We start from the raw sequence: 27,328 nt of genomic DNA, 5'->3' as shown, positions 1-27,328 counted from the left end.
AGCATCCCATTCCAGTACGACATAAACGTTAGGTGGCTCACGTTGTCGACCTCCCCGTGGTGAGCCCTGCCAACTGACGACAACAACAGGCGAACGACAACAAACAGAGACAGCAAAAGCAGAAGCAGCTTCATAACTTCTGCTGCCTCAAACGCAAGAAGAAGATAAACGTTAGGGAAAAAAACTGCAGATGCTGGTTTACGTCGAAGGTAGACACAAAATGCTGGAGTAACTCAGCGGGTCGGGCAGCATCTCAGGGGAGAAGAGTCTGAAGTCAGTCTGAAGAAGGGTCTCGACCCGAAATGTTGGGGGAGTCCAGAACAAGGGGCCACAGTTTAAGAATAAGGGGTAGGCCATTTAGAACTGAGATGAGGAAAAACTTTTTCAGTCAGAGAGTTGTGAATCTGTGGAATTCTCTGCCTCAGAAGGCAGTGGAGGCCAATTCTCTGAATGCATTCAAGAGAGAGCTGGATAGAGCTCTTAAGGATAGCGGAGTCAGGGGGTATGGGGAGAAGGCAGGAACGGGGTACTGATTGAGAATGATCAGCCATGATCACATTGAATGGCGGTGCTGGCTCGAAGGGCCGAATGGCCTCCTCCTGCACCTATTGTCTATTGAAAAGTCACGGTCTGTCTGAAGAAGGGTCTCAACCCGAAACGTCACCCATTCCTTCTCTCCTGAGATGCTGCCTGACCCGCTGAGGTACTCCACCATTTTGTGCCTACCTACGACATAAACATTCTCTGGCACCTCCCCTGTAGTGTGTAGTTCTCCAACGCACTTAATGTGATCCAACATATTAAATCCCCAAATCAAGCAAATGGCTTCCATAATGCTTTGTTTCCTGATACCGAAGACCTTTTAAAACAAAATATAAATATTAAAGTTGATTTTGACATCTATGAAGAAAAGTTGCACAAAGTAACCTTTGCTCCCAAACATTTAATAATTAAAAATCCAAGATCTGCTCGTGTACAGCATATCTTTCTTTAACAAAGCTTTGCTGGAGCGAGGGAGAGGTAGTGTGAGCCAAACCCAACAGCAAAACATGTCATACTCAAAATAAACCCAAACAAGACACACAACAAACATTGAGATTTAAGAGTATAAAATCCTAAAAAAATAAATAGCTTAAATGTCATATAAAACATTCCTGTAACCTTTTGATAAAGGAGCCTTTGTTGGTATAAGAATACCTTATAAAAAACCTTCAGGGAAATAACACAACATGTGCTCCAGTTGATGGAATAAATGTGCTCATCAAAATGGTTTTAAAATATTGGTTTCTCCCACAGTTCCAATATGGACAGAAAACTGTCAGTAGGTGTGCAGAAACAAAATATTTAGTCTCTTTTGAAAACCTAGTTGATTGAATTGAAATTCTGTCTCGCAGAAGTATCTTAATTTCAAAAACAATCTTATACCATTAAAAAAACCAAGTATGGCCACATTTCAGGTTTGCAAGTCCAAAGTAGTCAACACTGGCTTCCAGTTCATCTTCCAAGTACCATATTGCTGATTTGCTAGGTGTTCCTTGTAGTTGAATATTTGTACTATTTACACATCAAGATGAAAAGACTGAATTATAGTTTGTTCAGATGGTGACTTGGTCCATAGACACTGGTGCAGATTAAGCTGTTTGATATAATTAGGAAGACAAGCACCCAAAACTTGCACTGCTCCAGTGATGAATTAAGATCCTGCAAGAATCTCCATGATGTGATCCAGATCACTTAAGTCTACTCGACAGATCTGAATGGTGTTGACGGATGTTGAATTACAGAACTGAAAGGGTTTTGAAACGTCATCTGCAGCAGATGGTGGCGATCTGTTGGACATTGATGGAAGCAAACACAAGTCTGAGTCATACATGGAGGTGTCAATGTCCTCAAAGATGTCGTCGAAAGCAAGATCTGTCAGGTAACTTGTTGAGTTACTGATTTCAAAAGAGCCGAACACTGTTTCCACGGGCCGAGTTTCTTGGGGTCGGTCTTCAAAGGGTAGGTGTGCATTTCCATCGCTCTCGCCTGCAGGGGTTGGACAAGGAGCTGGACTGATGTCCTCCATGAAATCCAAATCTTTGAGGATTGATGAAATGGCAGACGACATATCCTTGTCCGAAACCAACACTAAAGCATTCTCAACCGGGTTTTCTGAAGGATCAGAAGAGCCATTGGAACCTGGAGAGGCGTTTAGCGGAGGTGATTCAACACTGCCCTGGCACAGTACGTGTGTGTCTGGGGTTGGATATGGTCCATTGCAACTGCCCGATCCTCCGTGACTGCCCTCCTGCCTCATCTCCTCCTGAATTTGCCGCACGGTATTTGCGATGAGAACAGACCGATGCAGGTTCGGCTCCACCAGCATTCGGCAGCTCTGCAATTTGACGAGGCACATGTTGAGCACCAACTGTCTCTGCAGAGTGTAGGGCAGCCCTGGGTTAGAATCAACGGCACCCGGAACACCGGCCATACCTCTCTCGTAATCACTAAGCTTGCACTTCAGCCCTCTGGCCAGCATGAATCTAGGAGCAAAGTCAGAGAGAGAAGCAAGGAATCATCAATCAGCAAAATTGAGTTCACAAAACCTAATAAATCATTTTACATTTTGTTAAAGACCACATCCTGGAAAGGCCACATTGAATCTGTAAAAGGACAAAACAAACTATTTATTTTCTCCACCGCCTTAGGTCCTTTGGGGCGAGTAGACAAACTCTTCTTTTGTTCCTTCCTTTCTGTGAGTGTTCTTCAGTATTGTAAGGCTTGTATACACTGGAATTTAGAAGGATGAGAGGAGATCTTATCGAAAACGTATAAGATTATTAAGGGGTTGGACACGTTAGAGGCAGGAAACATGTTCCCATTGTTGGGGTAGAGTTGCTGCCTTACAGCGAATGCAGCGCCAGAGACTCAGGTTCGATCCTGACTACGGGTGCTGTACTGTACGGAGTTTGTACGTTCTCCCCGTGACCTGCGAGGGTTTTCTCCGAGATCTTCGGTTTCCTCCCACACTCCAAAGACGTACAGGTATGTAGGTTAATTGGCTGGGTAAAATGTAAAAATTGTCCCTAGTGGGTGTAGGATAGTGTTAATGTGCGGGGATCGCTGGGCGGCGCGGACTCGGTGGGCCGAAGGGCCTGTTTCTGCGCTGTATCTCTAAATCTAAAAAAATCTAAACATTGCGATACTACCTGCCGCAACAACCTCCTCTGGCAGCTTAGACACAAAAAGCTGGAGTAACTCAACGGGTCAGACAACATCACTGGAGAGAAGGAATGGGTGACGTTTCAGGTTGAGACCCTTCTGAAGAAACGTCACCCATTCCTTCTCTCCAGAGATGCTCTCTGTCCCGCTGAGCTACACCAGCTTTTTGTGTCTATCTTTGGTTTAAACCAGCATCTGCAGTTCCTTCCTACACATTTTGTCTGGCAGCTTGTTCCATACATCCTCTGTGCCCATCTGTGTGAAAACGTTATCCCTCTGGTTCCTATTAAATCTTTCCCTGCCCCCTCACTTTAAACCTATCTCACCTGCTTCTTGATTCCCCCGCTCTGGGCAAGAGACTCTGTGTGCCTGCCCAATCTATTCCTCTCATGATCTTGCACACCTCTGTAAGATCACCCCTCAACCTTCTGTGCTCCAAGGAATAGAGTCCTAGCCTGCTTAATCTCTTCCTATAGCTAAGGCCCTCTAGTCCTGGCAACATCCTCGTAAATCTTCCCTGCACCCTTTCCAGCTTGACAACACCTTCTTGCCTATAACATGGTGCCCGGAACTGAACACAATACTCCAAATGCGGCCTCTTATATAACTGCAACTGAATGAAGAATGCCAATGTGCCAAAAGTCTTTTTTGACGACTCTATCTGTGGTGCAACTTTCAATGAACTATGTACCTGTACTCCTAGATAGGAAAGGTTTAAAGGGATATGAGCCAAAGGCAGGCATGTTGGACTAGTGTACATGGGGCATCTTAGTCAGCACGGGCAAGTTGGGCCGAAGGGCCTGTTTCTGTATGTAGGACTCAAGTGAAGGTAGACACAAAAAGCTGGAGTAACTCAGCGGGACAGGCAGCATCTCTGGAGAAAAGGAACAGGGGTTTTCCTTTTATTTCTATTCCTTCTCTCCAGAGATGCTGCCTTTCCCGCTGAGTTACTCCAGCTTTTTGTGTCTATCCTGGTGTGTAGGGAGTGGATAAAAAAAAGTGGAATAACGTAGAAACTAATGTGAACGGATGAACAGCGGTCGTTGTTGACTCACTGGGCCAAAGGCCCATTTCCATGCTGAATCAATCAAGATGGCTATCTGACCTGCTGAGTTCCTCCAGCACCTTGTGCTTTGCTCATGATTCCAACAGTTGCAGTCTCTGGTGCCAACAAGGATTAATTTTACAGGTTTGGGCACCATCAATAAAGACACTTTAACCGCATATAATGTGTGTGTAGTCTATTGGCATCTTAGTCAACTGCAGCCGATCGCTTGGTTCTAGTGTCAAGCCATTTCCATGACACAATCTCGCCCCAGTCAGGAGCACCTCTAGGTGTTTGCTAAAGACTTGGACATTTAGCAGCTGGGTGTAGCCTGGAGAGTAAAGGGCCTGTCGACGACTGTCAAAGTCGTAGCAGATCGCCAAAATGTTCTTTTACCCTACGACAATGACCACGACAATGCCGAGTCAGGTCGATACAAGTTACTTTTTTTGTGAAACTAGCACCTGGCTAAGAGATTACACCGTCTTCGGAAACATCGCGAAATTCCCACGCTTACCTGACCGTCAAATCTACCTGTCAAATGTCCAGACGGTAAATAAATTGGTTCAACAAAATTATCTTCTGGTCTCTTCAAATGTCTTTTCTTAAATTAACATTACCTGCTTCTAAATGCATCTGCGACAACCTAGCAAACCTGGGGACAGCATGCGACAGACAGCGCCCGCAATAAACTACGGTACCTGGCGACAAGCCAGCTGTCGCCGAGAAATTTCTAGCTGGAAAAGTTTTCCGCGACGCGTCGAGACCCCGCTTCGATTCAATGAAGACTCTTCACGATCGTGCCCGCGACACCCCGGCAAACGTTCAGCGACAGCCTAGTCACCGGCAGTCACCTTAAAATCACCTAAGTGGGACAGGCCCCTTTACGATCTTTCATAACTGACTCACACAAAATCCATTTAGACAATAGACAATAGATGCAGGAGGAGGCCATTCGGCCCTTCGAGCCAGCACCGCCATTCAATGTGATCATGGCTGATCAGTCTCAATCAGCACCCCGTTCCTGCCTTCTCCCCATACCCGCTGCCTCCTCTATCCTTAAGAGCTCTATCCAACTCTCTCTTGAGTGCATTCAGAGAATTGGCCTCCACTGCCTTCTGAGGCAGAGAATTCCACAGATTCACAACTCTGACTGAAAAAGTTTTTCCTCATCTCAGTTCTAAATGGCCTACCCCTTATTCTTAAACTGTGGCCCCTTGTTCTGGACTCCCCCAACATTGGGAACATGTTTCCTGCCTCTAACGTGTCCAACCCCTTTACGTATAACCTTATACATTTCAATAAGATCCCCTCTCATCCTTCTAAATTCCAGTGTATACAAGCCTAGCCGCTCCAGTCTTTCAACATATGACAGTCCCGCCATTCCGGGAATTAACCTAGTAAACCTATGCTGCACGCCCTCAATAGCAAGAATATCCTTCCTCAAATTTGGAGACCAAAACTGCACACAGTACTCCAGGTGCGGTCTCACCAGGGCCCTGTACAACTGCTGAAGGACCTCTTTGCTCCTATACTCAACTCCTCTTGTTATGAAGGCCAACATTCCATTGGCTTTCTTCACTGCCTGCTGTACCTGCATGCTTCCTTTCAGTGACTGATGCACTAGGACACCCAGATCTCGTTGTACGTCCCCTGTTCCTAACTTGACACCATTCAGATAATACTCTGCCTTCCTATTCTTACCACCAAAGTGGATAACCTCACACTTATCCACATTAAACTGCATCTGCCATGCATCCGCCCACTCACACAACCTGTCCAAGTCACCCTGCAACCTCATTGCATCTTCCTCACAGTTCACACTGCCACCCAGCTTTGTATCATCTGCAAATTTGCTAATGGTACTTTTATTCCCTTCATTTCTACTCTTGGAGAGTTAAACTCATCCTTTCCAATCTGTTAAGCTGCATGATCTGTCAGTGGGCACTCCAACCATCTTGTTATGTTTGGAGTCTGTGTCAGGTTGTTTCTAAGTGTCTCTAAAGTCCGCGGCCCCAGCCATTGCACAAGGTGAGAGGGATGCAGAGTGTTGGAGGCCAGCGGTGACAGCCGACGGATACCCAACCTCACAGATGTTCAGGACTGGTGTGATTTCTGTTTAGTACGACGGAAATGCACAGAAACAGTTTGACATGAAAAGAGACCGGAAAACATAATTCATAGAAATGATCTTTTTGTATGTGGACCAAACAGCATTAGACTTGCAGAGCAAATGATGAAACCATAGAAATATACAGAAACAGGTCCTTCTGACCCACTGCATCCATTCCAACTGTGATGCCCACTCACGTTAATCTCATTCACCGGCTTCAGGCCATATCCCTCTGGGCCATTCCTGGCAGAGTTCCCGTCCAAACACATTTTAAACACTGTCCCTGCCTCCGCCAGCTCCCCTGGCTACTCACCCAGAACCTCTGTGTGGAGAAACACACCCCTCTGACCTCCCATTAAACTTCTCCACCCTCATCTTACACCTGGGCCCTCCCAGTTATCTCTGAAAAATTGAATCTGGCCATCTACCCTATCTCCAATTTATCAAACTCCAAGCTCACACTTCACCCTCCTCTGTGCCAGCAAGAATAAATCAAATATTGCCTTAGACACAAGATGCTGGAGTAACTCAGTGGGTCAGGCAGCATCTCGGGAGAGAAGGAATGGGTGACGTTTCGGGTCGAGACCCTTCTTCAGACTGAAGTCAGGGGAGGAGGGGGCGAGACAAAGATAGAATGTAGAAGACTAGTGGGAGTACTGGGAAGGGGGAGGGGATAGAGGGGGAGATAGTGGGGTTCTTCCGTGAGGATCTCCAGACACAATACGAGTGTCTGAAAAGGGGAAGAACAACTTTTCCACGATTGTTTACTTTTTTATACAGAAAGGAAAAAGGGGTGTGACAGAAAAGGAATCAATGACCAATTACAATTCTAATACAATTCCCATGGTTACAGAGAAAACAAAATCATTAATACAGGTCACATGCTCAGAAACCAAACCATTAATATAGGTCACATGCTTTCGGGGAAACGCATCTAGACAACAACAAAAGGAACCATCTTCAACCACCTACAACAAAATATCAATATCTCTAATTAACTATATCAGTTAATGGCATAGATTCTCATCGAGACACAACTTGTTCACTTATAAAACTTTCTGAACTGCCAGAATCAAGCATTACATTAAGTGTGTGGCCATTGATGGAGACCGTTGTAGCTGCGTGAGACAAGCTCTGAGGAAATGCAGCTGTAATTGCACATAGAGAAGGCAGTTAGTTTAGTAGTTGCTTTGGACTTGCACACTAGAATAATGTCCCTTCTTGCCACCACTATTACTAGTTGCCTCTCGAGCAGGACATATCTCTCTATTATGAATATTACCCCCGCAAAAGTAACACTTCCTTTTTGGATAAGTATATGCTGCAGCAAGAGCACATCTATCAGTAGAAATTGTTTCAGCTTGCTCCATGTTAGTACTTAGGTGAGATTATTTTGTGGTAGTTGCAGCAGAATACACATTAGATGAGCCATAAGCATCTGAATTTCTCTGAGCCAAGTCTAATGAGTAAGCTTGATTGTAAGCTGACTGTAAATCCAAGGTTTTGTTTTCTAATAGTCTCTGTCGTATTAAAGGCAATGCCAAACCATTGATATACGAGTCTTGAATAAGTTCCTGTCGATATTGATCAGCTGTAACTGCTTTGAATGCACAGTCTTTACTAAGTCTTTGAAGTTCTTGTAAAAACCCATCAAGTGGCTCTCCAGGTTTGTGTTTACGAGTCGCAAGGAGGTGTCGAGCAAATATTACATTGCGTGTCTTGACGAAGAGTCTGCTTAGTACATCAACAGCAGAATCATAAGTTGTACATTCCTCTATGTAATCATATACATCATAAGAGACAGAGCTTATTAATGTCCTGAATTTGTCTGGTGCATTGTCACCACACTCATCAAAGAAGTTATTTAATAATAATAATAAACATAATAAACATTTATTTTTTATAGCACTTTTCCAAATGCTCAAAGACGCTTAACAAAAACAGTCATGACATAAAAACAAACAGACAAACTGTCCTGACGGAGAAGCGGCGAACAAACAGCGCCAGCGTCCTCTCACGTCAGGGTCCGGCAGTAGACAATAAAGAACACAAGACACACAATTACAATTTTAACACAAACAGCCATCACAGTGATTGCTCCAGGCACACCCTCACTGTGATAGAAGGCAAAGAAAAGTCTTATCTCCTCCTCATTCTTCTCCCGTGGTGCCACGAGGCGATGGAAAGTCCCAGGGCCGAGCCGAGCCGGCCGATGAAAGTCCTGAGCCCCCACCGGGCGATGGAAAGTGCCGCGGCCGAGCCATGCAGGGCGATGAAGGGCCTGCGAGCGGGTCGATCGTACCTCGGGCTCCGGGGCGGTCGAAGCTGCTACGGCTGGAGCTCCCGAAAGCCGGTCGCCAGCCAGGGACCTGCGAACTCCCGATGTTGTGGTCTGCAGGGCCCACGGCCGAAGCCTCCGAGATGGTGAGTCCAGGCCCTGCGACCGGAGTCTTCAAGGTCGATCCCAGCTGGAGGCCGCCGACTCCACGATGTTAGGCCGTAGCGCGAACGGAGACACAACACGGTAAAGGTCGCAACTCCGTTGAGGAGGAGATTAGAAAAAAAGGTTTCCCCCACCCCCCCCCCCCCCCCCCCCCCCCCACATACACAGAGTTAAAAATAGATCAAAACGTACATTTAAACGATGACAATAGACAAAAACAAAAAAAAGACAGAGAGACTGCCGGTGAGCCACAGCTGCAGAACACAGCCACGCCCCCTATAGTGTACGAAGCCAGTGCTTCCTTTCCTTTGCTGCAGTAGGTGAGTTGGGATCCAGATCCAAGCGTTGTGGTGTCAATAGTTTCTCCATCTCGATGTCACACTGCTTAACTTCTGAGATTGAGTTGCTTAAATTGTTGTGAGGCAAATGAAAATTCCAATTTACTTAAATTTTATTTGAGCTTTAAGCAACGCATTTCTGTAATAAACATCTTCAAAGCACCTGGAAATTATCGCCGGTTCCGCCCGAGAGTCCCGCACATACGCACACTTCAACTTGCATTAACCATTTGTTGTTAAATACGATTAACATAATCAAAAAGTATGTTATGACTAATGAAATAATGGTACCCATGTAGTTGATAGGATATTTTCATAGAGTAGCATCTAACAAAAAACAAAAGTTGTTTACTGCACAGTATAACTGTCGGCTAATTCTGCTGTGAAGTCAGAGAACTGGTGGGCAGTTTACATCTCTCCATGATATCGTGCAATAAAATCTCAAAGCAAATCCGCAAAGTCTCCACTTTTCATTTTCCTTTAATTTTTCTCTAACTTAATTTCTTCCACACCCTGACTCTAGACTGAAGAAGGGTCTCGACCCACAACGTCACCCATTCCTTCTCTCCAGAGATGCAATAGACAATAGACAATAGACAATAGGTGCAGGAGGAGGCCATTCGGCCCTTCAATGTGATCATGGCTGATCATTCTCAATCAGTACCCCATTCCTGCCTTCTCCCCATACCCCCTGACTCCGCTATCCTTAAGAGCTCTATCTAGCTCTCTCTTGAATGCATTCAGAGAATTGGCCTCCACTGCCTTCTGAGGCAGAGAATTCCACAGATTCACAACTCTCTGACTGAAAATTTCTAAATGATGCTGCCTGTCCCGCTGAGTTACTCCAGCACTTTGTGTCTATCTTCGGTTTAAACCAGCATCTGCAGTTCCTTCCTACACAAGTCAATTTTCATGCAAGGTCACGATATGTCATTCCAACTTATTACAAATGTTTCATTCACTAAAGTCTGTTGCACGTAAAAACTGTTCTGTTACCATTCAACTAAAATTCATCAGTTCGGACACCATTTTGTGGTTGTCTACAAAATAAAATATTTTAACTAAGCCGAGTAGCAACAAGCAGATACAACAAATTAAATCAGCAACCAAGATGCAAATTGTATTCAAAATTATATTGGGTTCTTAGAATTGAATTTTTTGTCAACATTCTTATTTAATAAATTTGTATGTTCACTGAATCCGAAATCATTCCCGAGTCAATGCATTTATGTGGTAACACAGAATAATTCTCTTAGCATTAAAAATGTTCCTTTATTTATTGAGTAGAAACTTACTAAAGTTTTACTCACACACCTTATCAATATACTAAAACTCTTGTTTGTTTGTTTGTTTGCTCCTGAACTACAGCCAAAACGGTACACGATAGCGCGACGATTTTAGGCCCACCTTACTCACCGTCGTCCCATTGGTGCTAATGGAAGAAGTTTCATTGAAATCGGTGTTATATTTTTTAAGTTATTCACATTTTAAAAGTTTAAATCTATCTCCTTGGGAGGGAGGGGGTGGGGGGAGGCAGGGAAGGGAGGGAGGGAGGGAGGGGGGTGGAGGGAGGGAGGGGGGTGGGGGGAGGCGGGGAGGGAGGGGGAGGATAAGGAGGGTTGAGGGGGATGGAGTGGGGGGGGAAGGAGAAGGGGAAGGGGTGGAGGGGGGGAAGGAGAAGGGGAAGGGGTGGAGGGGAGGAGAGGGGGAGGGGAGGGGGAAGGGGGAGGAGAGGGGGAAGGGGGGAGGAGAGGGGGAGCGGGGAGGAGAGGGGGTGGGGGGATGAGAGGGAGGAGGGGGAGGGGGAAGGGAGGGGGAGGGAGGGGGCGAGGAGGGGGGGAGGAGAGGGGGAGGGGAGGAGAGGGGGGGGGAGGGGGAGGAGAGGGGGAGGGGAGGAGAGGGGGGGGGGAGGGGGAGAAGAGGGGGGAGGAGAGGGGAGGGGGTGAGGAGAGGGAGGGGGTGAGGAGAGGGGAGGGGGAGAGGAGAGGGGAGGGGGAGAGGGGAGGGGGAGAAGAGGGGGGAGAAGAGGGGAGGGGGTGAGGAGAGGGAGGGGGTGAGGAGAGGGAGGGGGTGAGGAGAGGGAGGGGGTGAGGAGAGGGAGGGGGTGAGGGGAGGGAGGGGGTGAGGAGAGGGAGGGGGTGAGGAGAGGGAGGGGGTGAGGAGAGGGGGTGAGGAGAGGGGGTGAGGGGAGGGAGGGGGTGAGGAGAGGGAGGGGGTGAGGAGAGGGAGGGGGTGAGGAGAGGGAGGGGGTGAGGAGAGGGAGGGGGTGAGGGGAGGGAGGGGGTGAGGAGAAGGAGGGGGTGAGGAGAGGGGGGAAGGAGAGAGGGATGGGGAGGGAGGGGGAGTGGGAGGGGAGGGGGAGGGAGAGGGGGGAGAGGGAGGGAGGAGGAGGGGGAGGGAGGGGAGGGGAGAGAGGGTGCTGCACTAATGCAGGAGAGGTTTGGACCCAACAGGTCCACTTGGTCTATAATTAATAAAACCATTACTAATGAAAAACCCACTTATCAACACATTTTAAAGTATAATACTGGACTATTTACTGAATTTGTGGAGTTTACATGAGTTTATTAATTACATGAAGAAAGATTTAAAATGGCGTGTATTAATTAGCACCCTCGGGTTCATCTAATTTAAAAAGGCTTGCGGCCCACAAACACGTGAGGTTAGCTGGGTCACCATGGTGATTAATTAGCTCTGGGGACATGGCCAGTTCTGTGAACTGCAGGTTTCCAGCACAATGTCGTTTTGTAAAATCAATCTGCACGAGATGCAATGTGCACTTTAAATTATTCAAACCTTTGACAGTAGTTTCGCTGCTTTGTGCGAGGAAAATGAGCAGAAACGTTCAGAGAAAGCTCGAGATTAAAGCCACTAATGTCGTCTTCATTAAAATAGGACTACGGCATTAATTCATTTTAAACATAAGCTTTCAAATTAAACTATTACATAAAGGAATAGCTGAGAAAAATATGAAGAAAATCTGGAAGTATATGGATTATTCTCCCTAATTATCCACAATCTACATACTTTTTCCCCATCTTGCAGACTGTAACCACAACAAAACACTTAAAATTATGAAAGATTCACTCAACATTTGAGCATTTCTTCTGCAACAGAATCCTGTTCCTAAATTTAATTCATATCGTTTCTGGCTAATGTGCAGATTTAAAACAGGAAAATGACAAGATACCGGACGATAGATGACATGTTGAAGGTAGACACAAAATGCTGGGGTCGCTCAGCGGGTCAGGCAGCATCTCAGGAGAGAAGGAATGGGTGATGTTTCGGGTCGGTCTGAAGAAGGGTCTCGACCCGAAACGTCACCCATTTCTTCTCTCCTGAGATGCTGCCTGACCCGCTGAGTTACCCCAGGATTTTGTGTCTATCTTCGATTTAAACCAGCATCTGCAGTTATTTTCCTACCGATGACTTGTTGGTTTGGTCCACAGGATGATGACAGTTTACAAGTATTACAGTTTGAATTTCTATTAAATGAATCTAATGGCGAAAGATAGTTGAGCTATGAGACTCATGGAAGTCCCAAACTATTGTCAAAGCAGCCTGGTTGAATAAACTTCATAAGAGGAAATCTGCCACTTTTTCCATTCTAGTCCACTTGTGAATTACAATGCACAGCGTACGATTGGGCAACCTTGCAAAATGGGCAATTAGTTGTGTCAAAGTACAAAACGGACCAGAAGGCCATGTTGCAAAGACACACCCAGCACAGTCACCCTGCAAAGTTCTCCTCACTGGGGCACTTTGCCAAATTTGGGAACGCTATCCTTGAAATTGAGAAATATCAGGACATTCGTATGTAGGGGATCAGAAAGTGTAAGAAAATAACTGCAGATGCTGGTACACATCGAAGGTATTTATTCACAAAATGCCGGAGTAACTCAGCAGGTCAGGCAGCATCTCAGGAGAGAAGGAATGGGTGACATTTCAGGGCGAGACCCTTCTTCAGAAGGGTCACCCTTCTTCTGAAGAAGGGTCTTGACCCGAAACGTCACCCATTCCTTCTCTCCTGAGATGCTGCCTGACCTGCTGAGTTACTCCAGCATTTTGTAATTAAATACCTAGGGAATCAGAAATGTCATGTATAGTCCCAGGCTGCCTCATGTACATCCGGAACACATACTAATCTTCCTCTGTGTAGGAAAGAACTGCAAGTGCTGGTTTAAACCGAAGGCAGACACAAAATGCTGGAGTAACTCAGCGGGACAGGCGGCATCTCAGGAGAGAAGGAATGGGTGACGTTTCGGGTCGAGACCCTTCTTCAGTCTGACAGACTACCAGAGGCAGGGTAGACTCTGTAACCAAGCTAAATTTGGGAAAGTATGCACAGGCATGTCACGCCACGAAGCTTGGGAGTTTGGTGGGATTGGGCCTCTACTTGCTGGACCATAGAAGGGATGAAGCAAGACCTCAGTGAAACATCAAATAGTGAAAGGCTTGGATAGAGTGGATGCGGAGAGGATGTTTCCACTAGTGGGAGAGTCTAGGACCAGAGGTCACAGCCTCAGAATTAAAGGACGTTCCTTTAGGAAGGAGGTGAGGAGGAATTTCTTTAGTTAGAGAGTGATGAATCTGTGGAATTCATTGCCACACAAGGCAGTAGAGGCCAAGTCAATGGATATATTTAAGGCACAGATAGATAGTTTCTTGATTGCTACGGGTTTCAATAGACAATAGACAATAGGTGCAGGAGGAGGCCATTCGGCCAATTGAGCCAGCACCGCCATTCAATGTGATCATGGCTGTTCATTCTCAATCAGTACCCCGTTCCTGCCTTCTCCCCATACCCCCTGACTCCGCTATCCTTAAGAGCTCTATCCAGCTCTCTCTTGAATGCATTCAGAGAATTGGCCTCCACTGCCTTCTGAGGCAGAGAATTCCACAGATTCACAACTCTCTGACTGAAAAGGTTTTTCCTCATCTCAGTTCTAAATGGCCTACCCCTTATTCTTAAACTGTGGCCCCTTGTTCTGGACTCCCCCAACATTGGGAACATGTTTCCTGCCTCTAACGTGTCCAACCCCCTTAATAATCTTATACGTTTCGATAAGATCTCCTCTTATATGGGTAGGAAGGGACGAGTGGACCAGGGATCTAACTGGAAACAGTTCTGTCAGGGGCCCAATTTACTTTGCAGCAAATGAGTCACATTGGTAAAACCAAAGCCACAATCCAGTGACACAAATCTGAAGACATATTCTCAACTTGCCATGACGAGTTTTAGAAGGATGATGGGGGGGGGGGGTCTTATAGAGACGTATAAAATTATAAAAGGACCGGACAAGCTAGATGCAGGAAAAATGTTCCCAATGTTGGGGGAGTCCAGAACCAGGCGCCACACAGTCTAAGACTGAGATGAGAAGAAACTCTTTCACCCAGAGAGTTGTGAATTTATGGAATTCTCTGCCACAGAGAATTCCACAGGTGGAGGCCAATTCACTGGATTCACTTTAAAAGAGAGTTAGATAGAGCTCTAGGGGCTAGCGGAATCAAGGGATATGGGGAGAAGGCAGGCATGGGTTACTGATTGTGGATGATCAGCCATGATCACAATGAATGGCGGTGCTGGCTCGAAGGGCAAAATGGCCTCCTCCTGCACCTATTTTCTATGTTTCTATGTTAAGTGCAAAGCTAAAAACACTCAAGAACATCCCCCAGGCCTAATGTGTCACCGTGCTGGTAGCCCACCTGTCCATTCACCAGGTTGCTTACTTCCACCGCATGAGGCAAGCAGGGACTTCCATCAACACTGACCGACTCAATCACTCCCAGATCCCATGAACATTAAAACAAAATCAAATTCTAAGTAAAATGCATTATTCTGCCTCCTATAATAAAAGGAACATGTACTAAACAAAAGTGGCACATGGAGTAACTCAGCGGGACAGGCAGCATCTCTGGAGAGAAGGAATGGGTGACATTTCGGGTTGAGACACTTCTTCAGAGGGGGAGGGGGAAGGGGAGTGGAGGGGGGGGATGGAAGGGCGGGGGAAGGGGAGGAGGGAGGAAGGAGAGGGTGCTGCACCAATGCAGGAGAGGTTTGGGCCCAATGGGTAACTTTTAAAAGACATTTGGACAGGTACACGGATAGGATAGGTTTAGAGGGAAGGTAGGACGTGTAGATCGGGTGTTTTAGAGGGTGTGGGCAAATCGAGCCGAAGGGCCTGTTTCCACAATGCATGACCTCATGACTTTATCAGCTATCAGGAGAGGTTGGACTAACATGGATTGCTTTCTCTGGAGTCTCAGAGGCAGTGGGGAGGATTTGATAGAAGCACATCATGTTTTGAGAAGTATAGGTGGAGTCATAGAGTCTTAAACGTGGAAACAGGCCCTGCGGCCCAACTAGCCCACAACGGCCAACATGTCCCATATACACGAGTCACACCTGCCTGCATTTGGCCCATATCCCTCCACACCTGCCCAATCCATGTACCTGTCTAAATGTTTCTTAAATGTTGTGATAGTCCCAGCCTCAACTACCTCCTCTGGCAGTTCATATCCAAACACCCGCCACCCTTTGTGTGAAAAAGTTACCCCTCGTCCTCCTGCGCTCCAAGGAATAGAGTCCTAGCCTGCTCAACCTCTCTCTAAAGCTTGGGACCTCATGTCCTGGCAACATCCCCGTGAATCTTCTCAGCACCTTTCTCAGCTTGGCAACACCTTTCCTATAACATAGTGCCCAAAACAGAACGCAATACTCTAAATGCGGCCTCTCCAACGTCTTGTACAACTGCAACGTGACCTCTCAACTTCTATACTCAATGCTCGGACTGACGAAGCCCAATGTGCCAAAAGCCTTTTTGACCACCTTATCTACCTGAGATGCCATTTACAAACTAATTACCTGTACTACTAGGTATATTTCCGTCACCTACAATGGGGCCCCACCACTGGCCACATCTTCCCACCCCCTCCCCTTTCTGCGTTCCGCAGAGACCGTTCCCTCCATAACTCCCTGGTCCACTCGTCCCTTCCTACCCAAACCACCCCATCCCCGGGCACTTTCCTCTGCAACCGCACGAGATGCAACACCTGTCCCTTTACCTCCCCCCTCAACTTCATCCAAGACCCAAACAGTCTTTCCAGGTGAGACAGAGGTTCACCTGCATCTCCTCCAACCTCATATATTGCATCCGCTACTCCAGATGTCAACTTATTTACATCGGTGAAACCAAACGCAGGCTCGGCGATCGCTTCGCTGAACACCTGCGCTCGGTCCGCGTTGGCCAAACTGATCTCCCGGTGGCCGAGCACTTCAACTCCCCCTCCCACTCCCAGTCTGACCTTTCTGTCATGGGCCTCCTCCAGTGCCATTGTGAGGCCCACCGGAAATTGGAGGAACAGCACCTCATATTTCGCTTGGGCAGCTTGCAGCTCAGTGGTATGAACATCGACTTCTCCAACTTTAGATAGTTCCTCTGTCCCTCTCTTCCCCTCCTCCTACCCAGTTCTCCCTGTCTCCACCTATATCCTTCCTTTGTCCCGCCCCCCTGACATCAGTCTGAAGAAGGGTCTCGACCCGAAACGTCACCCATTCCTTCTCTCCTGAGATGCTGCCTGACCTGCTGAGTTACTCCAGCATTTTGTGAATGAATATGTACTACTAGACCCCTCTGATCTACAACACTCCCCAGAGTCCGACCGTTCACTGTCTAGGTTCTGCCCATGTTAGTGCCCCTAAATGCAACAACTCACATTTCTCTGTATTGAATGCCAACAACCATTCCTCAGCCCACCTGCCCAACCGATTAAGATCCTGCTACAATCTTTTGACAACCATCGTCACTATCTACAATACCACCCACTTTTGTGTCATCCACAAACTTGCTAATCTTGCCGTGTACGTTCTCATCCAAATCATTGATATAGATGACAAACAGCAATGGGCCCAGCACCGAACCCTGGGGCACACCACCTGTCACAGGCCTCCAGTCTGAAAGGCAACCTTGCACCATCACCCTCCATGAGAGCAATTTTCTATCCATTCAGCTATCTCTCCTCGAATCCCATGGGATCTAACCTTCCAGAGCAGGTTACCATGCGGAGAATAGAGGTAGGGTAGAGAGGATATTGTTCCCAGGGTCACATATTAGAGGGCATACCTTTTTAGGTGAGGAGGAGGTGGTGGGTGGGAGGTGGGGAGGTGGAGAGGGGAGGTCATTGTCCAGCAGCGATGTTATCTTTGCCATCATCCTCCTCTCTCCCACCGCCTGCACTGAGTCGAGGGGGCAACCCAGGACAGAGCTGGCCTTCCTGACCAGCTTGTCGAGTCTCTTCCCCTCCGCCGCTGAGATGCTGCTGCTCCAGCAGACCACTCCGCAGAAAATGGCCGATGCAACCATCGTGTTATAGAAGGTCCTTAGTAGTGCCCCCTGCACTCCAAAGGACCTGAGTCTCCTCAGCAGATAAAGTCTGCTCTGGCCCTTTCTGTACAGCGCATCGGTGTTTTAGGTCCAGTCCAATTTATTATTGAGGTAGACACCCAGAGATGCTGCCTGACCCGCTGAGTTACTCCAGCGTTTTGTGCTGGAGAAGATTTTGGGGGGGGGGGGGGGGGAAGATTTAAATGAGATTTACGAGACAAGTTGTATAATGAATGGTTGCACTGTGCTCTGTTACGGCAATTCCAAAGCACAGGAGGTGGACTCAGCCCCGGTCCATCACGGGCACTGTCCTTGCCACCATCTAAGGCATCCACACTGGGTGCTGCTTCAAGGCAGCATCTGTCATCAGGACATTGGTGAGACCGCACCTGGAGTATTGCGTACAGTTTTGGTCTCCTAATCTGAGGAAAGATATTCTTGCCATAGAGGGAGTACAGAGAAGGTTCACCAGATTGATTCCTGGGATGGAAGGACTTTCATATGAAGAAAGACTGGATAGACTTGGCTTGTACTCGCTGGAATTTAGAAGATTGAGGGGGGATCTTATAGAAACTTACAAAATTCTTAAGGGGTTGGACAGGCTAGATGCAGGAAGATTGTTCCCGATGTTGGGGAAGTCCAGAACAAGGGGTCACAGTTTAAGGATAAGGGGGAAGTCTTTTAGGACCGAGATGAGAAAACATTTCTTCACACAGAGAGTGGTGAATCTGTGGAATTCTCTGCCACAGAAGGTAGTTGAGGCCAATTCAATGGCTATATTTAAGAGGGAGTTAGATGTGGCCCTTGTGGCTAAAGGGATCAGGGGGTATGGAGAGAAGGCAGGTACAGGATACTGAGTTGGATGATCAGCCATGATCATATTGAATGGCGGTGCAGGCTCGAAGGGCCGAATGACCTATTCCTGCACCTATTTTCTATGTTTCTATGTAACCAGTGTGAATGGGTTATCGATGTTCGGCATGAACTTGGTGGGCTGAAGGGCCAGTTCATTGGCTATATTTAAGAGGGAGTTAGATGTGGCCCTTGTGGCAGGGGGGCGGGACAAAGGAAGGATATAGGTGGAGACAGGAAGATAGAGGGAGAACTGGGAAGGGGAAGAGAGGGACAGAGGAACTATCTAAAGTTGGAGAAGTCGATGTTCATACCACAGACGAAATATGAGGTGCTGTTCCTCCAATTTCCGGTGGGCCTCACTATGGCACTGGAGGAGGCCCATGACAGAAAGGTCAGACTGGGAATGGGAGGGGGAGTTGAAGTGCTCAGCCACCGGGAGATCAGTTTGGTCAATGCGGACCGAGCGCAGGTGTTGAGCGAAGCGATCGCCGAGCCTGCGTGGTGGAAAAGGATATGAAAGCAACACTTAAGAGGCACTTGGACAGGCGGGTGACCTGGGATGTGGACAGCATGCAGGCAGATGGTATTTGTTTAAACTGACCTCATGGTCTGCACAGATATCTGAGCTGTGGGGCCTGTTCCTGGGCTCAGAGGTCTTTTGACATAACACACCGCCATAGAGACATAGAAAATAGGTGCAGGAGGAGGCCATTCGGCCCTTCGAGCCAGCACCGCCATTCATTGTGATCATGGCTGATCGTTCCCAATCAATACCCCGTGCCTGCCTTCTCCCCATATCCCTTGATTCCACTAGCCCCTAGAGCTCTATCTAACTTTCTCTTAAATCCATCCAGTGATTTGGCTTCCACTGCCCTCTGTAGCAGAGAATTCCACATTCTCAACCAATCTCCTAATTACCAAAACTAAATGTGGACTGTAGACCCGTTAACATTACATAGTAGCTTTTCCCACTGATGCTGCATCCAACCAAACCATCTCCTTGACTGTGTAGGAAAAAAACTGCAGATGCCGGTATAAAATCGAAGGAAGACACAAAATGCTGGAGTAACTCAGCGGGACAGGCAGCATCTCGGGAGAGAAGGAATGGGTGACGTTTCAGGTCGAGACCCTTCTGAAGGAACGTCACCCATTCCTTCTCTCCAGAGATGCTGTCTGACCTGCTGGGTCACTCCAGGGTCTTGTGCCGAGGCTGCCCAGAGGCAGGTAGTATCGCAATGTTGATGAAACATTCATAACAGGTACATGGATAGGACAGGTTTAGAGGGAAATGGTCCAAACATAGACACAAACATAAATGGTCCAAACATAGTACTGATTTATCATGACTAAAGAAGGGTCTCAACCCGAAACGTCACCCATTCCTTCTCTCTCTTGAGATAATAATAATAATATATTCCTTTATTCGTCCCATACCGGGGAAATTTAGTGTTACAGCAGCAAAGTGGATAGCAAGAGACATTCATTATGAATAAAAGTAAAGGCAAGGATAAATTGTCATCAGTTTACTGTGTATCTTTAACTGTTACTGTTGACTGGTCTGCTGGGAGCAGTGTTGGTTGTGCAGTCTCACAGCAGCGGGAAGGAAGGACCTCCTATATCTCTCCTTCACGCACTTGGGGTGAAGGAGTCTGTCACTGAAGGAGCTACTCAATGCAGTGACAGTGTCCTGCATGGGGTGGGAGTCGTTGTCCAGCAGCGATGTTAGCTTTGCCATCATCCTCCTCTCTCCCACCGCTTGCACTGAGCCGAGGGGGCAACCCAGGACAGAGCTGGCCTTCCTGACCAGCTTGTCGAGTCTCTTCCCTTCCACCGCTGAGATGCTGCTGCTCCAGCAGACCACTCCATAGAAAATGGCCGATGCAACCACCGTGTTGTAGAAGGTCCTTAGTAGTGCCCCCTGCACTCCAAAGGACCCGAGTCTCCTCAGCAAATAAAGTCTACTCTGGCCCTTACTGTACAGCGCATCGGTGTTTTTGGTCCAGTCCAGTTTATTATTGAGGTAAACACCCAGAGATGCTGCCTGACCCGCTGAGTTACTCCAGCATTTTGTGTCAACCATCTCCTTGATTATACATTTCCCACCAGTATTAACGTTGTGTTGACAACAAACAGACACAGCAGAGGCAGAAGCAGCTTTATAACTTCTGCTGCCTCAAACGAGAGAAGAAGAAGTTAGCAAGATTCCCAAATTTCATTATTTGGAAACTGGCTGAAAAAAAGATGGAAACTCAGTTGGTGTTCAAATTTTAGTTTCTGCCTCTTGCATGTATTGCAACTTGGACAAAGTGCCCGCAACAGGGTAGTCGATGGACTTTGTAGACACAGCCTCAGAACATTACTGAGGACAGTCGATGGACTTTATAGACACAGCCTCAGAACATTATTGCAGTATTTTGTGCATTAAAAAAAAAAGACTAACTTCAAACTTCATGGGATAATTATTGTCTAAATAATTTTCTGGTACACAGAATTTAGGGCAGACACTTGTTAGACGATTTAAACAACCCGTTTTATATCATCAATGTTACAGATTACTCCACTGCTGATGTACATTTACAAAAATCATTGTGTTGAAATCAATACCGGCGCTCTCTCCAAACCTGCTGCTTCTTGATTGTTTGTCAATCCTTCGTAATATGCAGACGTGACAATTCCTACTCGGATTACTGTGCTGTGTGGCATCACATCCACAGAGTCCACACAGTAAACAAAGAGGTCTGTCAGGCTGAACCCTCTCAAAATAGCCAACCCCGGACCTGCAGTGAATCTTGCTAACACTACTTTCCCCCTTGCTTCACTCTGTGTTATTGAATATAAAGTAAAAGGAAGAGTCCCCACCCAGCCCCCATACCCCCCACACCACACCACCCCCCACAACACCACACACCCCACAACACACCACACACCCCACAACACACCTCACACACACCACACCACACACCCCCCACCTCACACACACCACACCCCACACCCCACACACCCCACAACACAACACCCCCCACCTCACACACACCACACCCCACCCCCCACACACCCCACAACACAACACCCCCCACCTCACACACACCACCCCACACACCACAACACCCCCCACCTCACACACCACACCCCACAACACAACACCCCCCACCTCACACACACCACACCTCACACACACACCACACCTCACACACACACACCTCACACACACCCCCCCCACCCACACACCCCCCCCCCCACACACCCCCCCCCCCCCACACACACACCCCCCCCCCCCCCACACACACACAACCCCACACCCCCACCCCCACACCAATTATTAAAAAACGTTGCACAATAAAGGCTTTACCTTGTTCCAAAGTGCCACAGCTTTTATTTGCAAATCGCTTGAGTCAGTAGGAGAGTGCATTCTGAACATTTCTTTTTACGAGGAGAATGGACGAAGCCCCTGAGTTGGGGTTGTTTTTTTCCGGATGAGTTTTTTGTCTGCGAGCCGGAATTCTCTCTCGCACAAAAGTGGCATGCAGCTGTCTTAGTCTAGGTCTTGGTCTTGGTCGGCACAGACAGACAGACAGACAGCTGACACACAGGCAGCAACTGCACAATGACGCGAGGGGAGGGGAGGGGAGGGGAGGGGAGGGGAGGCTCACAGAGCTGGGGCGGAGCTGTGCATGGCTTTTGGTGTCCAGTCAAACAACTGCCCGACAAGCAGAGCATAGCATAGCAAAGCAAAGCCCTGCCTGAAATACTGCCTGCCTCTCCACTTGGGCCACTTGCAACAAGCAGTCTGATGGAGCATTACATTGCACTGGGCAACCTGGCTACACACACACATAGACAATAGACAATAGGTGCAGGAGGAGGCCATTCAGCCCTTCGAGCCAGCACCACCATTCAATGTGATCATGGCTGATCACTCTCAATCAGTACCCCGTTCCTGCCTCCTCCCCATACCCCCTGACTCCACTATCTTTAAGAGCTCTATCCAGCTCTCTCTTGAAAGCATCCAACGAACTGGCCTCCACTGCCTTCTGAGGCAGAGAATTCCACACCTTCACCACTCTCTGACTGAAAAAGTTCTTCCTCATCTCAGTTCTAAATGGCCTACCCCTTATTCTTAAACTGTGGCCCCTTGTTCTGGACTCCCCCAACATTGGGAACATGTTTCCTGCCTCTACTGAAACAAACACAAGGCGAAGCTACCAGGCTTTTGCAACTTATTTATTTTTTTGCAACTGCCTCCCATTATCAGAGACATTTCCATTTCAGTTGAGTGCACACACAGCCTTTTACATTATAGAGGGGGAGGAACTGCACAGTGCATTGAAAACTGTGCTCTTATCATAATGTACAATTAGCCCACAGTTTTCTGATCCAATAGACAATAGGTGCAGGAGGAGGCCATTCGGCCCATTCAATGTGATCATGGCTGATCATTCTCAATCAGTACCCCGTTCCTGCCTTCTCCCCATACCCCCTGACTCCGCTATCCTTAAGAGCTCTATCCAGCTCTCTCTTGAATGCATTCAGAGAATTGGCCTCCACTGCCTTCTGAGGCAGAGAATTCCACAGATTCACAACTCTCTGACTGAAAATGTTTTTCCTCATCTCAGTTCTAAATGGCCTACCCCTTATTCTTAAACTGTGACCCCTTGTTCTGGACTCCCCCAACATTGGGAACATGTTTCCTGCCTCTAATGTGCCCGACCCCTTAATAATCTTATACGTTTCGATAAGATCTCCTCTCATCCTTCTAAATTCCAGTGTATACAAGCCTAGTCGCTCCAGTCCCGCCATTCCGGGAATTAACCTAGTAAACCAATGCTGCATGCCCTCAATAGCAAGAATATCCTTCCTCAAATTTGGAGACCAAAACTGCACACAGTACTCCAGGTGCGGTCTCACTAGGGCCCGGTACAACTGCAGAAGGACCTCCCAATGTGTTCATCCCACAAAACCCACCTGATCGCCAAACACCTAACACAATCCAGCCAGCTCCTGCCCCACTGTTTATTGCTGTGTGAGTGCCATTCTCAGAGTGACTGACGAGATAGTGGAGGAAGGAACTCCAAACGCTGCTTTGCACCGAAGACAGGCTCAAAATGCTGGAGTAACTCAGACAGGTCTGTCTCGACCCGAAACGTCACCCATTCCCCCTTCTCTCCAGAGATGCTGCCTGTCCCGCTGAGTTACTCCAGCATTTTGTGTCTACCTTTTCAGCGACTAGATAGTGACTTCTCAAAGAGGAGGCAATGTGTATCACTGCAGATGCCACATAGAAACATACACATAGAAACATAGACCGTAGGTGCAGGAGGAGGCCATTCGGCCCTTCGAGCCAGCACGGCCATTCAATGTGATCATGGCTGATCATCCACAATCAGTGCCCTGTTCCTGCCTTCTCCCCACACCCCTTGATTCATTTAGCCCTAAGAGCTTACTCTAATTCTCCCTTGAAAACTTCCAGTGAATTGGCCTCCACTGCCTTCAGCGGCAGAGAATTCCACAGATTCACAACCCTCTGAGTGAAAAAGTTTTTGCTCATCTCAGTCCTAAATGGCCTACCCCTAATTCTTAAACTGCGACCCCTGGTTCTGGACTCCCCCCCAACATCGGGAACATGCATCTAGCCTGTCCAATCCCTTAAGAATGGCGGTGAGACAGAGTATGGGCAGATGATTCTCACCGCTGCTCAGAGCAGGTATCACAAAATGCTGGAGCAACTCAGCAGGTCAGGCAGCATCTCAGGAGAGAAGGAATGGGTGACGTTTCGGGTCCAGACCCTTCTTCAGACCCTCCTTCGATTTGTACCAGCATCTGCAGTTATTTTCCTACACAACTTTCTGCTCTGAGCAGGTTCCTCTCGGCTCCTGGGTCCAGGAAGCCCTGTGAGCAGAGTGGGACCAGGTGCCTGACAGGGTGTCTCTGCAGGCCGAGCTTCAACAGTGTGGATTCAACATTGGAGAAGTGTTCATGACCTGGGCCAGCCAAGGGCTTGTTAAGACACCAACAAACCCCCAAACTCTCTGTAATGGTAAATCCAACCTCATGCAGACCCATAGATCAGCCCATTATAGGCTAGAATTATAATTAGTCCCCATCACTCAACTGACAACTATCTCCACCATTCATTCACATTCTGCTGTCGACGCTCCAAGTTTGTACGTTCTCCCCGTGACCTGCGTGGGTTTTCTCCGAGATCTTCGGTTTCCTCCTGCACTCCAAAGACGTACAGGTTTGTAGGTTAATTGGCTTGGTGTATGTGTAAAATTGGCTTGGTGTATGTGTAAAATTGTCCCTAGTGCGTGTAGGATAGTGTTAGTGTGTGGGGATCGCTGGTCGGTGCGGACTCAGTGGGCCGAAGGGCCCGTTTCTGCGCTGTATCTCTAAACTAAACTAGACCATCCAGAAGGGGTGTGGATATAATTTGGACACATTGCAATACACTCACAAACACACATATCCCTCTTGCCCAGAGCAAGTGACAACCTTCGACAGATGCAGTTGGCTGGCACTGGTCCGCCCCAGAGTCACGCAGCACAGACACAGGCCATTCGGACCAACTTGCCCATGCTGCCCAACATCCTGATCTTCTGCAAGTGGACATGGACTACTGGAACATTAAGGGAGAGGAACACTTGCGTTCTGGCTGATGTTCGGGGTGTTGCAGTCAGTCACTCCTGGTCCCACGGCAACACCAGCTGCAGAACCAGAGCTTTTTTTGCTGCTGCTGTCTCCCAAAGGGAACGCAACGAATACCCCAGAGAGCCATGGTGGCCATCCAGCCAGCAGGCAGCTGAATGGCTGCCAGAGCAGCCTGCGATGCACCGACAGTCCAGGAGGAGGTGCTACAACTGGGAACTCTGGCCTGGGGCTGTGACTGAAGCCCGGAGCCATCTGGTCATCGTTGTGTAGGGATCGTCGTCATCAGCTGCCTGCTCTCCAAACTCAAGTCATGTCCCAGATGTCGTAGCGTAATACAACACGGAAACACACCCTTCGGCCCAACTTCCCCATGCCGACCAAGAATGCAGCATCTACACCAGTACCACCTGCCCGCGTTTGGCCCGTATCCCTCTAAACCTTCCCTAACCATGTACCTGTCCAAATGTCTTTTACATTTTATCATGGTACCTGCCTGAATCACCTCCCCTGGCAGCTCGTTCCAAATACCCACCACCCTCTATGTCAACAAGTTGCCTCTCAGGTTTGTACTAGATATTTCTCCTCTCGCCTCTAGTTCTTGATTCCCCAACCCTGGGTAGAAGGCTCTATGCATTCACCCAATCTATTCCCTTCGTGAACTTCTACACCTCTATCAGATCACCCTGTAATACTCTGATTAAGCCTTCTGGACCACCATACATACCTGTGATGCCACTTTCGAGGCACTACATACCATCACTCCTAGATCCCTCTACTCTACGACACTCCCCTGGGCCCTGCAGTTCACTGTGAAGGTCCTGCCCTGGTTCGACCTCCCAAAAATGCAACACCTCTGCATTAAACTTCATGAACAATTGTCAGCCCATTTGCTCAACTGATCGAGATCCGGCTGCAATTTTTGATAACCATCTTTGCTGCCACTTTAGTGTCACCTGCAAACTTACTCATCATGAGAATGATCAGCCATGATCACATTGAATGGCAGTGCTGGCTCGAAGGGCCGAATGGCCTACTCCTGCACCTATTGCCTACGCCTTCTACATTCTCACGCAAATTGTAGATATATACCACAAACAGCAATGGGCCCAGCACTGATCCCTGAAGCACACCACTAGTCACAGGCCTCCAGTCCGAAAAACAACCTTCCACCATTTTGCTTCACAAAGCAAATCCCTACCCAATCGGCCAGCTCTCCCCAGATGCCATGCGATTTATTCCTCAGAATGCATTCTGGTAACTTGGCCAGCACAAAATGTTAGGCTCACTGGATCCCAGGCTTTTCCTCGCAGCCCTTCTTAAATAGAAGCACATTAGCCACCTTCCAGTCCTTCACCCTTGTCACATGATGGTTCACATATCTCAGCCAGGATGCCTGTAATTTCCTCTCTAGCTTCCAACTGCATCGCTGAAATTATCTATCTAATCAGGCCTGAGAAATGTATCTACCTTCATATGCCCTAGGATATCCAGCATCTCCTCGACCATAACACGGACCCACCGGAAGGTATCTCCCTTAACTGTCCCAAGTTGGGCGGCACGGTGGCGCGGCGGTAGAGATGCTGCCTCACAGCGCCGGAGACCCGGGTTCGATCCTGACTACGGGCGCCGTCTGTACGGAGTTTGTACGTTCTCCCCGTGACCTGCGTGGGTTTTCTCCGAGATCTTCGGTTTCCTCCCACACTCCAAAGAGGTACAGATGTGTAGGCTAATTAGCTTGGTTTGTGTGTAAATTGGCCCTAGTGTGAGTAGGATAGTGTTAATATGCGGGGATCGCTGGTCAGTGCAGACTCGGTGGGCCGAAGGGCCTGTTTCCGTGCTGTATCTCTAAACCAAACTAAACTAAACCTGCACGGATATTGACAGTGGGTGACTTAGAGATGGCTGGGCTGTTGAATGTAAAGTCAATAGTCAATAGTCAATAGTCGTTTATTTGTTACATACACATAAATGTGTAGTAAAATGAAACATTACCCGCAGTTGAACAATAAGACCAATAAGATTAATCAATAAAAATGCAATAACACATACAATCACAACTAACACCAAACAAAAAGAAACATCCATCACAGTGAGTCTCCTCCAGTCCCTCCTCACTGTGATGGAAGGCCAGAATGTCTTTTTCTCTTCCCTGCCGTCTTGTCCCGCGGTCAGGCTGTTGGAGTTGCCACGTCGGGGCGGTCGGGGCTCCCGATATTGAAGCCCCCGCTGGGCGGTGAAAAAAAACCCCGCTGCCTATTTCAGGCCGCGCCGGATGGTGAAAGGTCCGTGGCGGGCCGACCC

General features: G+C 47.9%; 1 protein-coding gene across 2 annotated transcripts in view; it reads right to left on the bottom strand.

Annotated features, from left to right (window-relative positions):
* Positions 1-501: 501 nt before the first annotated feature.
* The window catches only part of LOC144597565 (SERTA domain-containing protein 2-like), a 50,157-nt gene continuing 23,330 nt past the window's right edge, over positions 502-27,328 (bottom strand). The window contains exons 1-2 of one of the 2 annotated variants that reach the window (XM_078407050.1): positions 21,732-21,915; positions 502-2,525 (exon numbers count right to left, since the gene is read on the bottom strand). In XM_078407050.1, coding sequence (XP_078263176.1) covers positions 1,694-2,521 — 828 coding nt within the window. In that variant the 5' untranslated portion in view covers positions 2,522-2,525; positions 21,732-21,915 and the 3' untranslated portion in view covers positions 502-1,693. Of the gene's footprint in view, positions 2,526-21,731; positions 21,916-27,328 lie in introns of those variants that run through there. The other variant, XM_078407051.1, reaches the window with a different exon arrangement.

Source organism: Rhinoraja longicauda, chromosome 10 (genome assembly GCF_053455715.1).
Source record: "Rhinoraja longicauda isolate Sanriku21f chromosome 10, sRhiLon1.1, whole genome shotgun sequence".
NCBI classification, from domain to species: Eukaryota; Metazoa; Chordata; class Chondrichthyes; order Rajiformes; family Arhynchobatidae; genus Rhinoraja; species Rhinoraja longicauda.
This window is presented reverse-complemented; position numbering and strand designations above follow the sequence as displayed.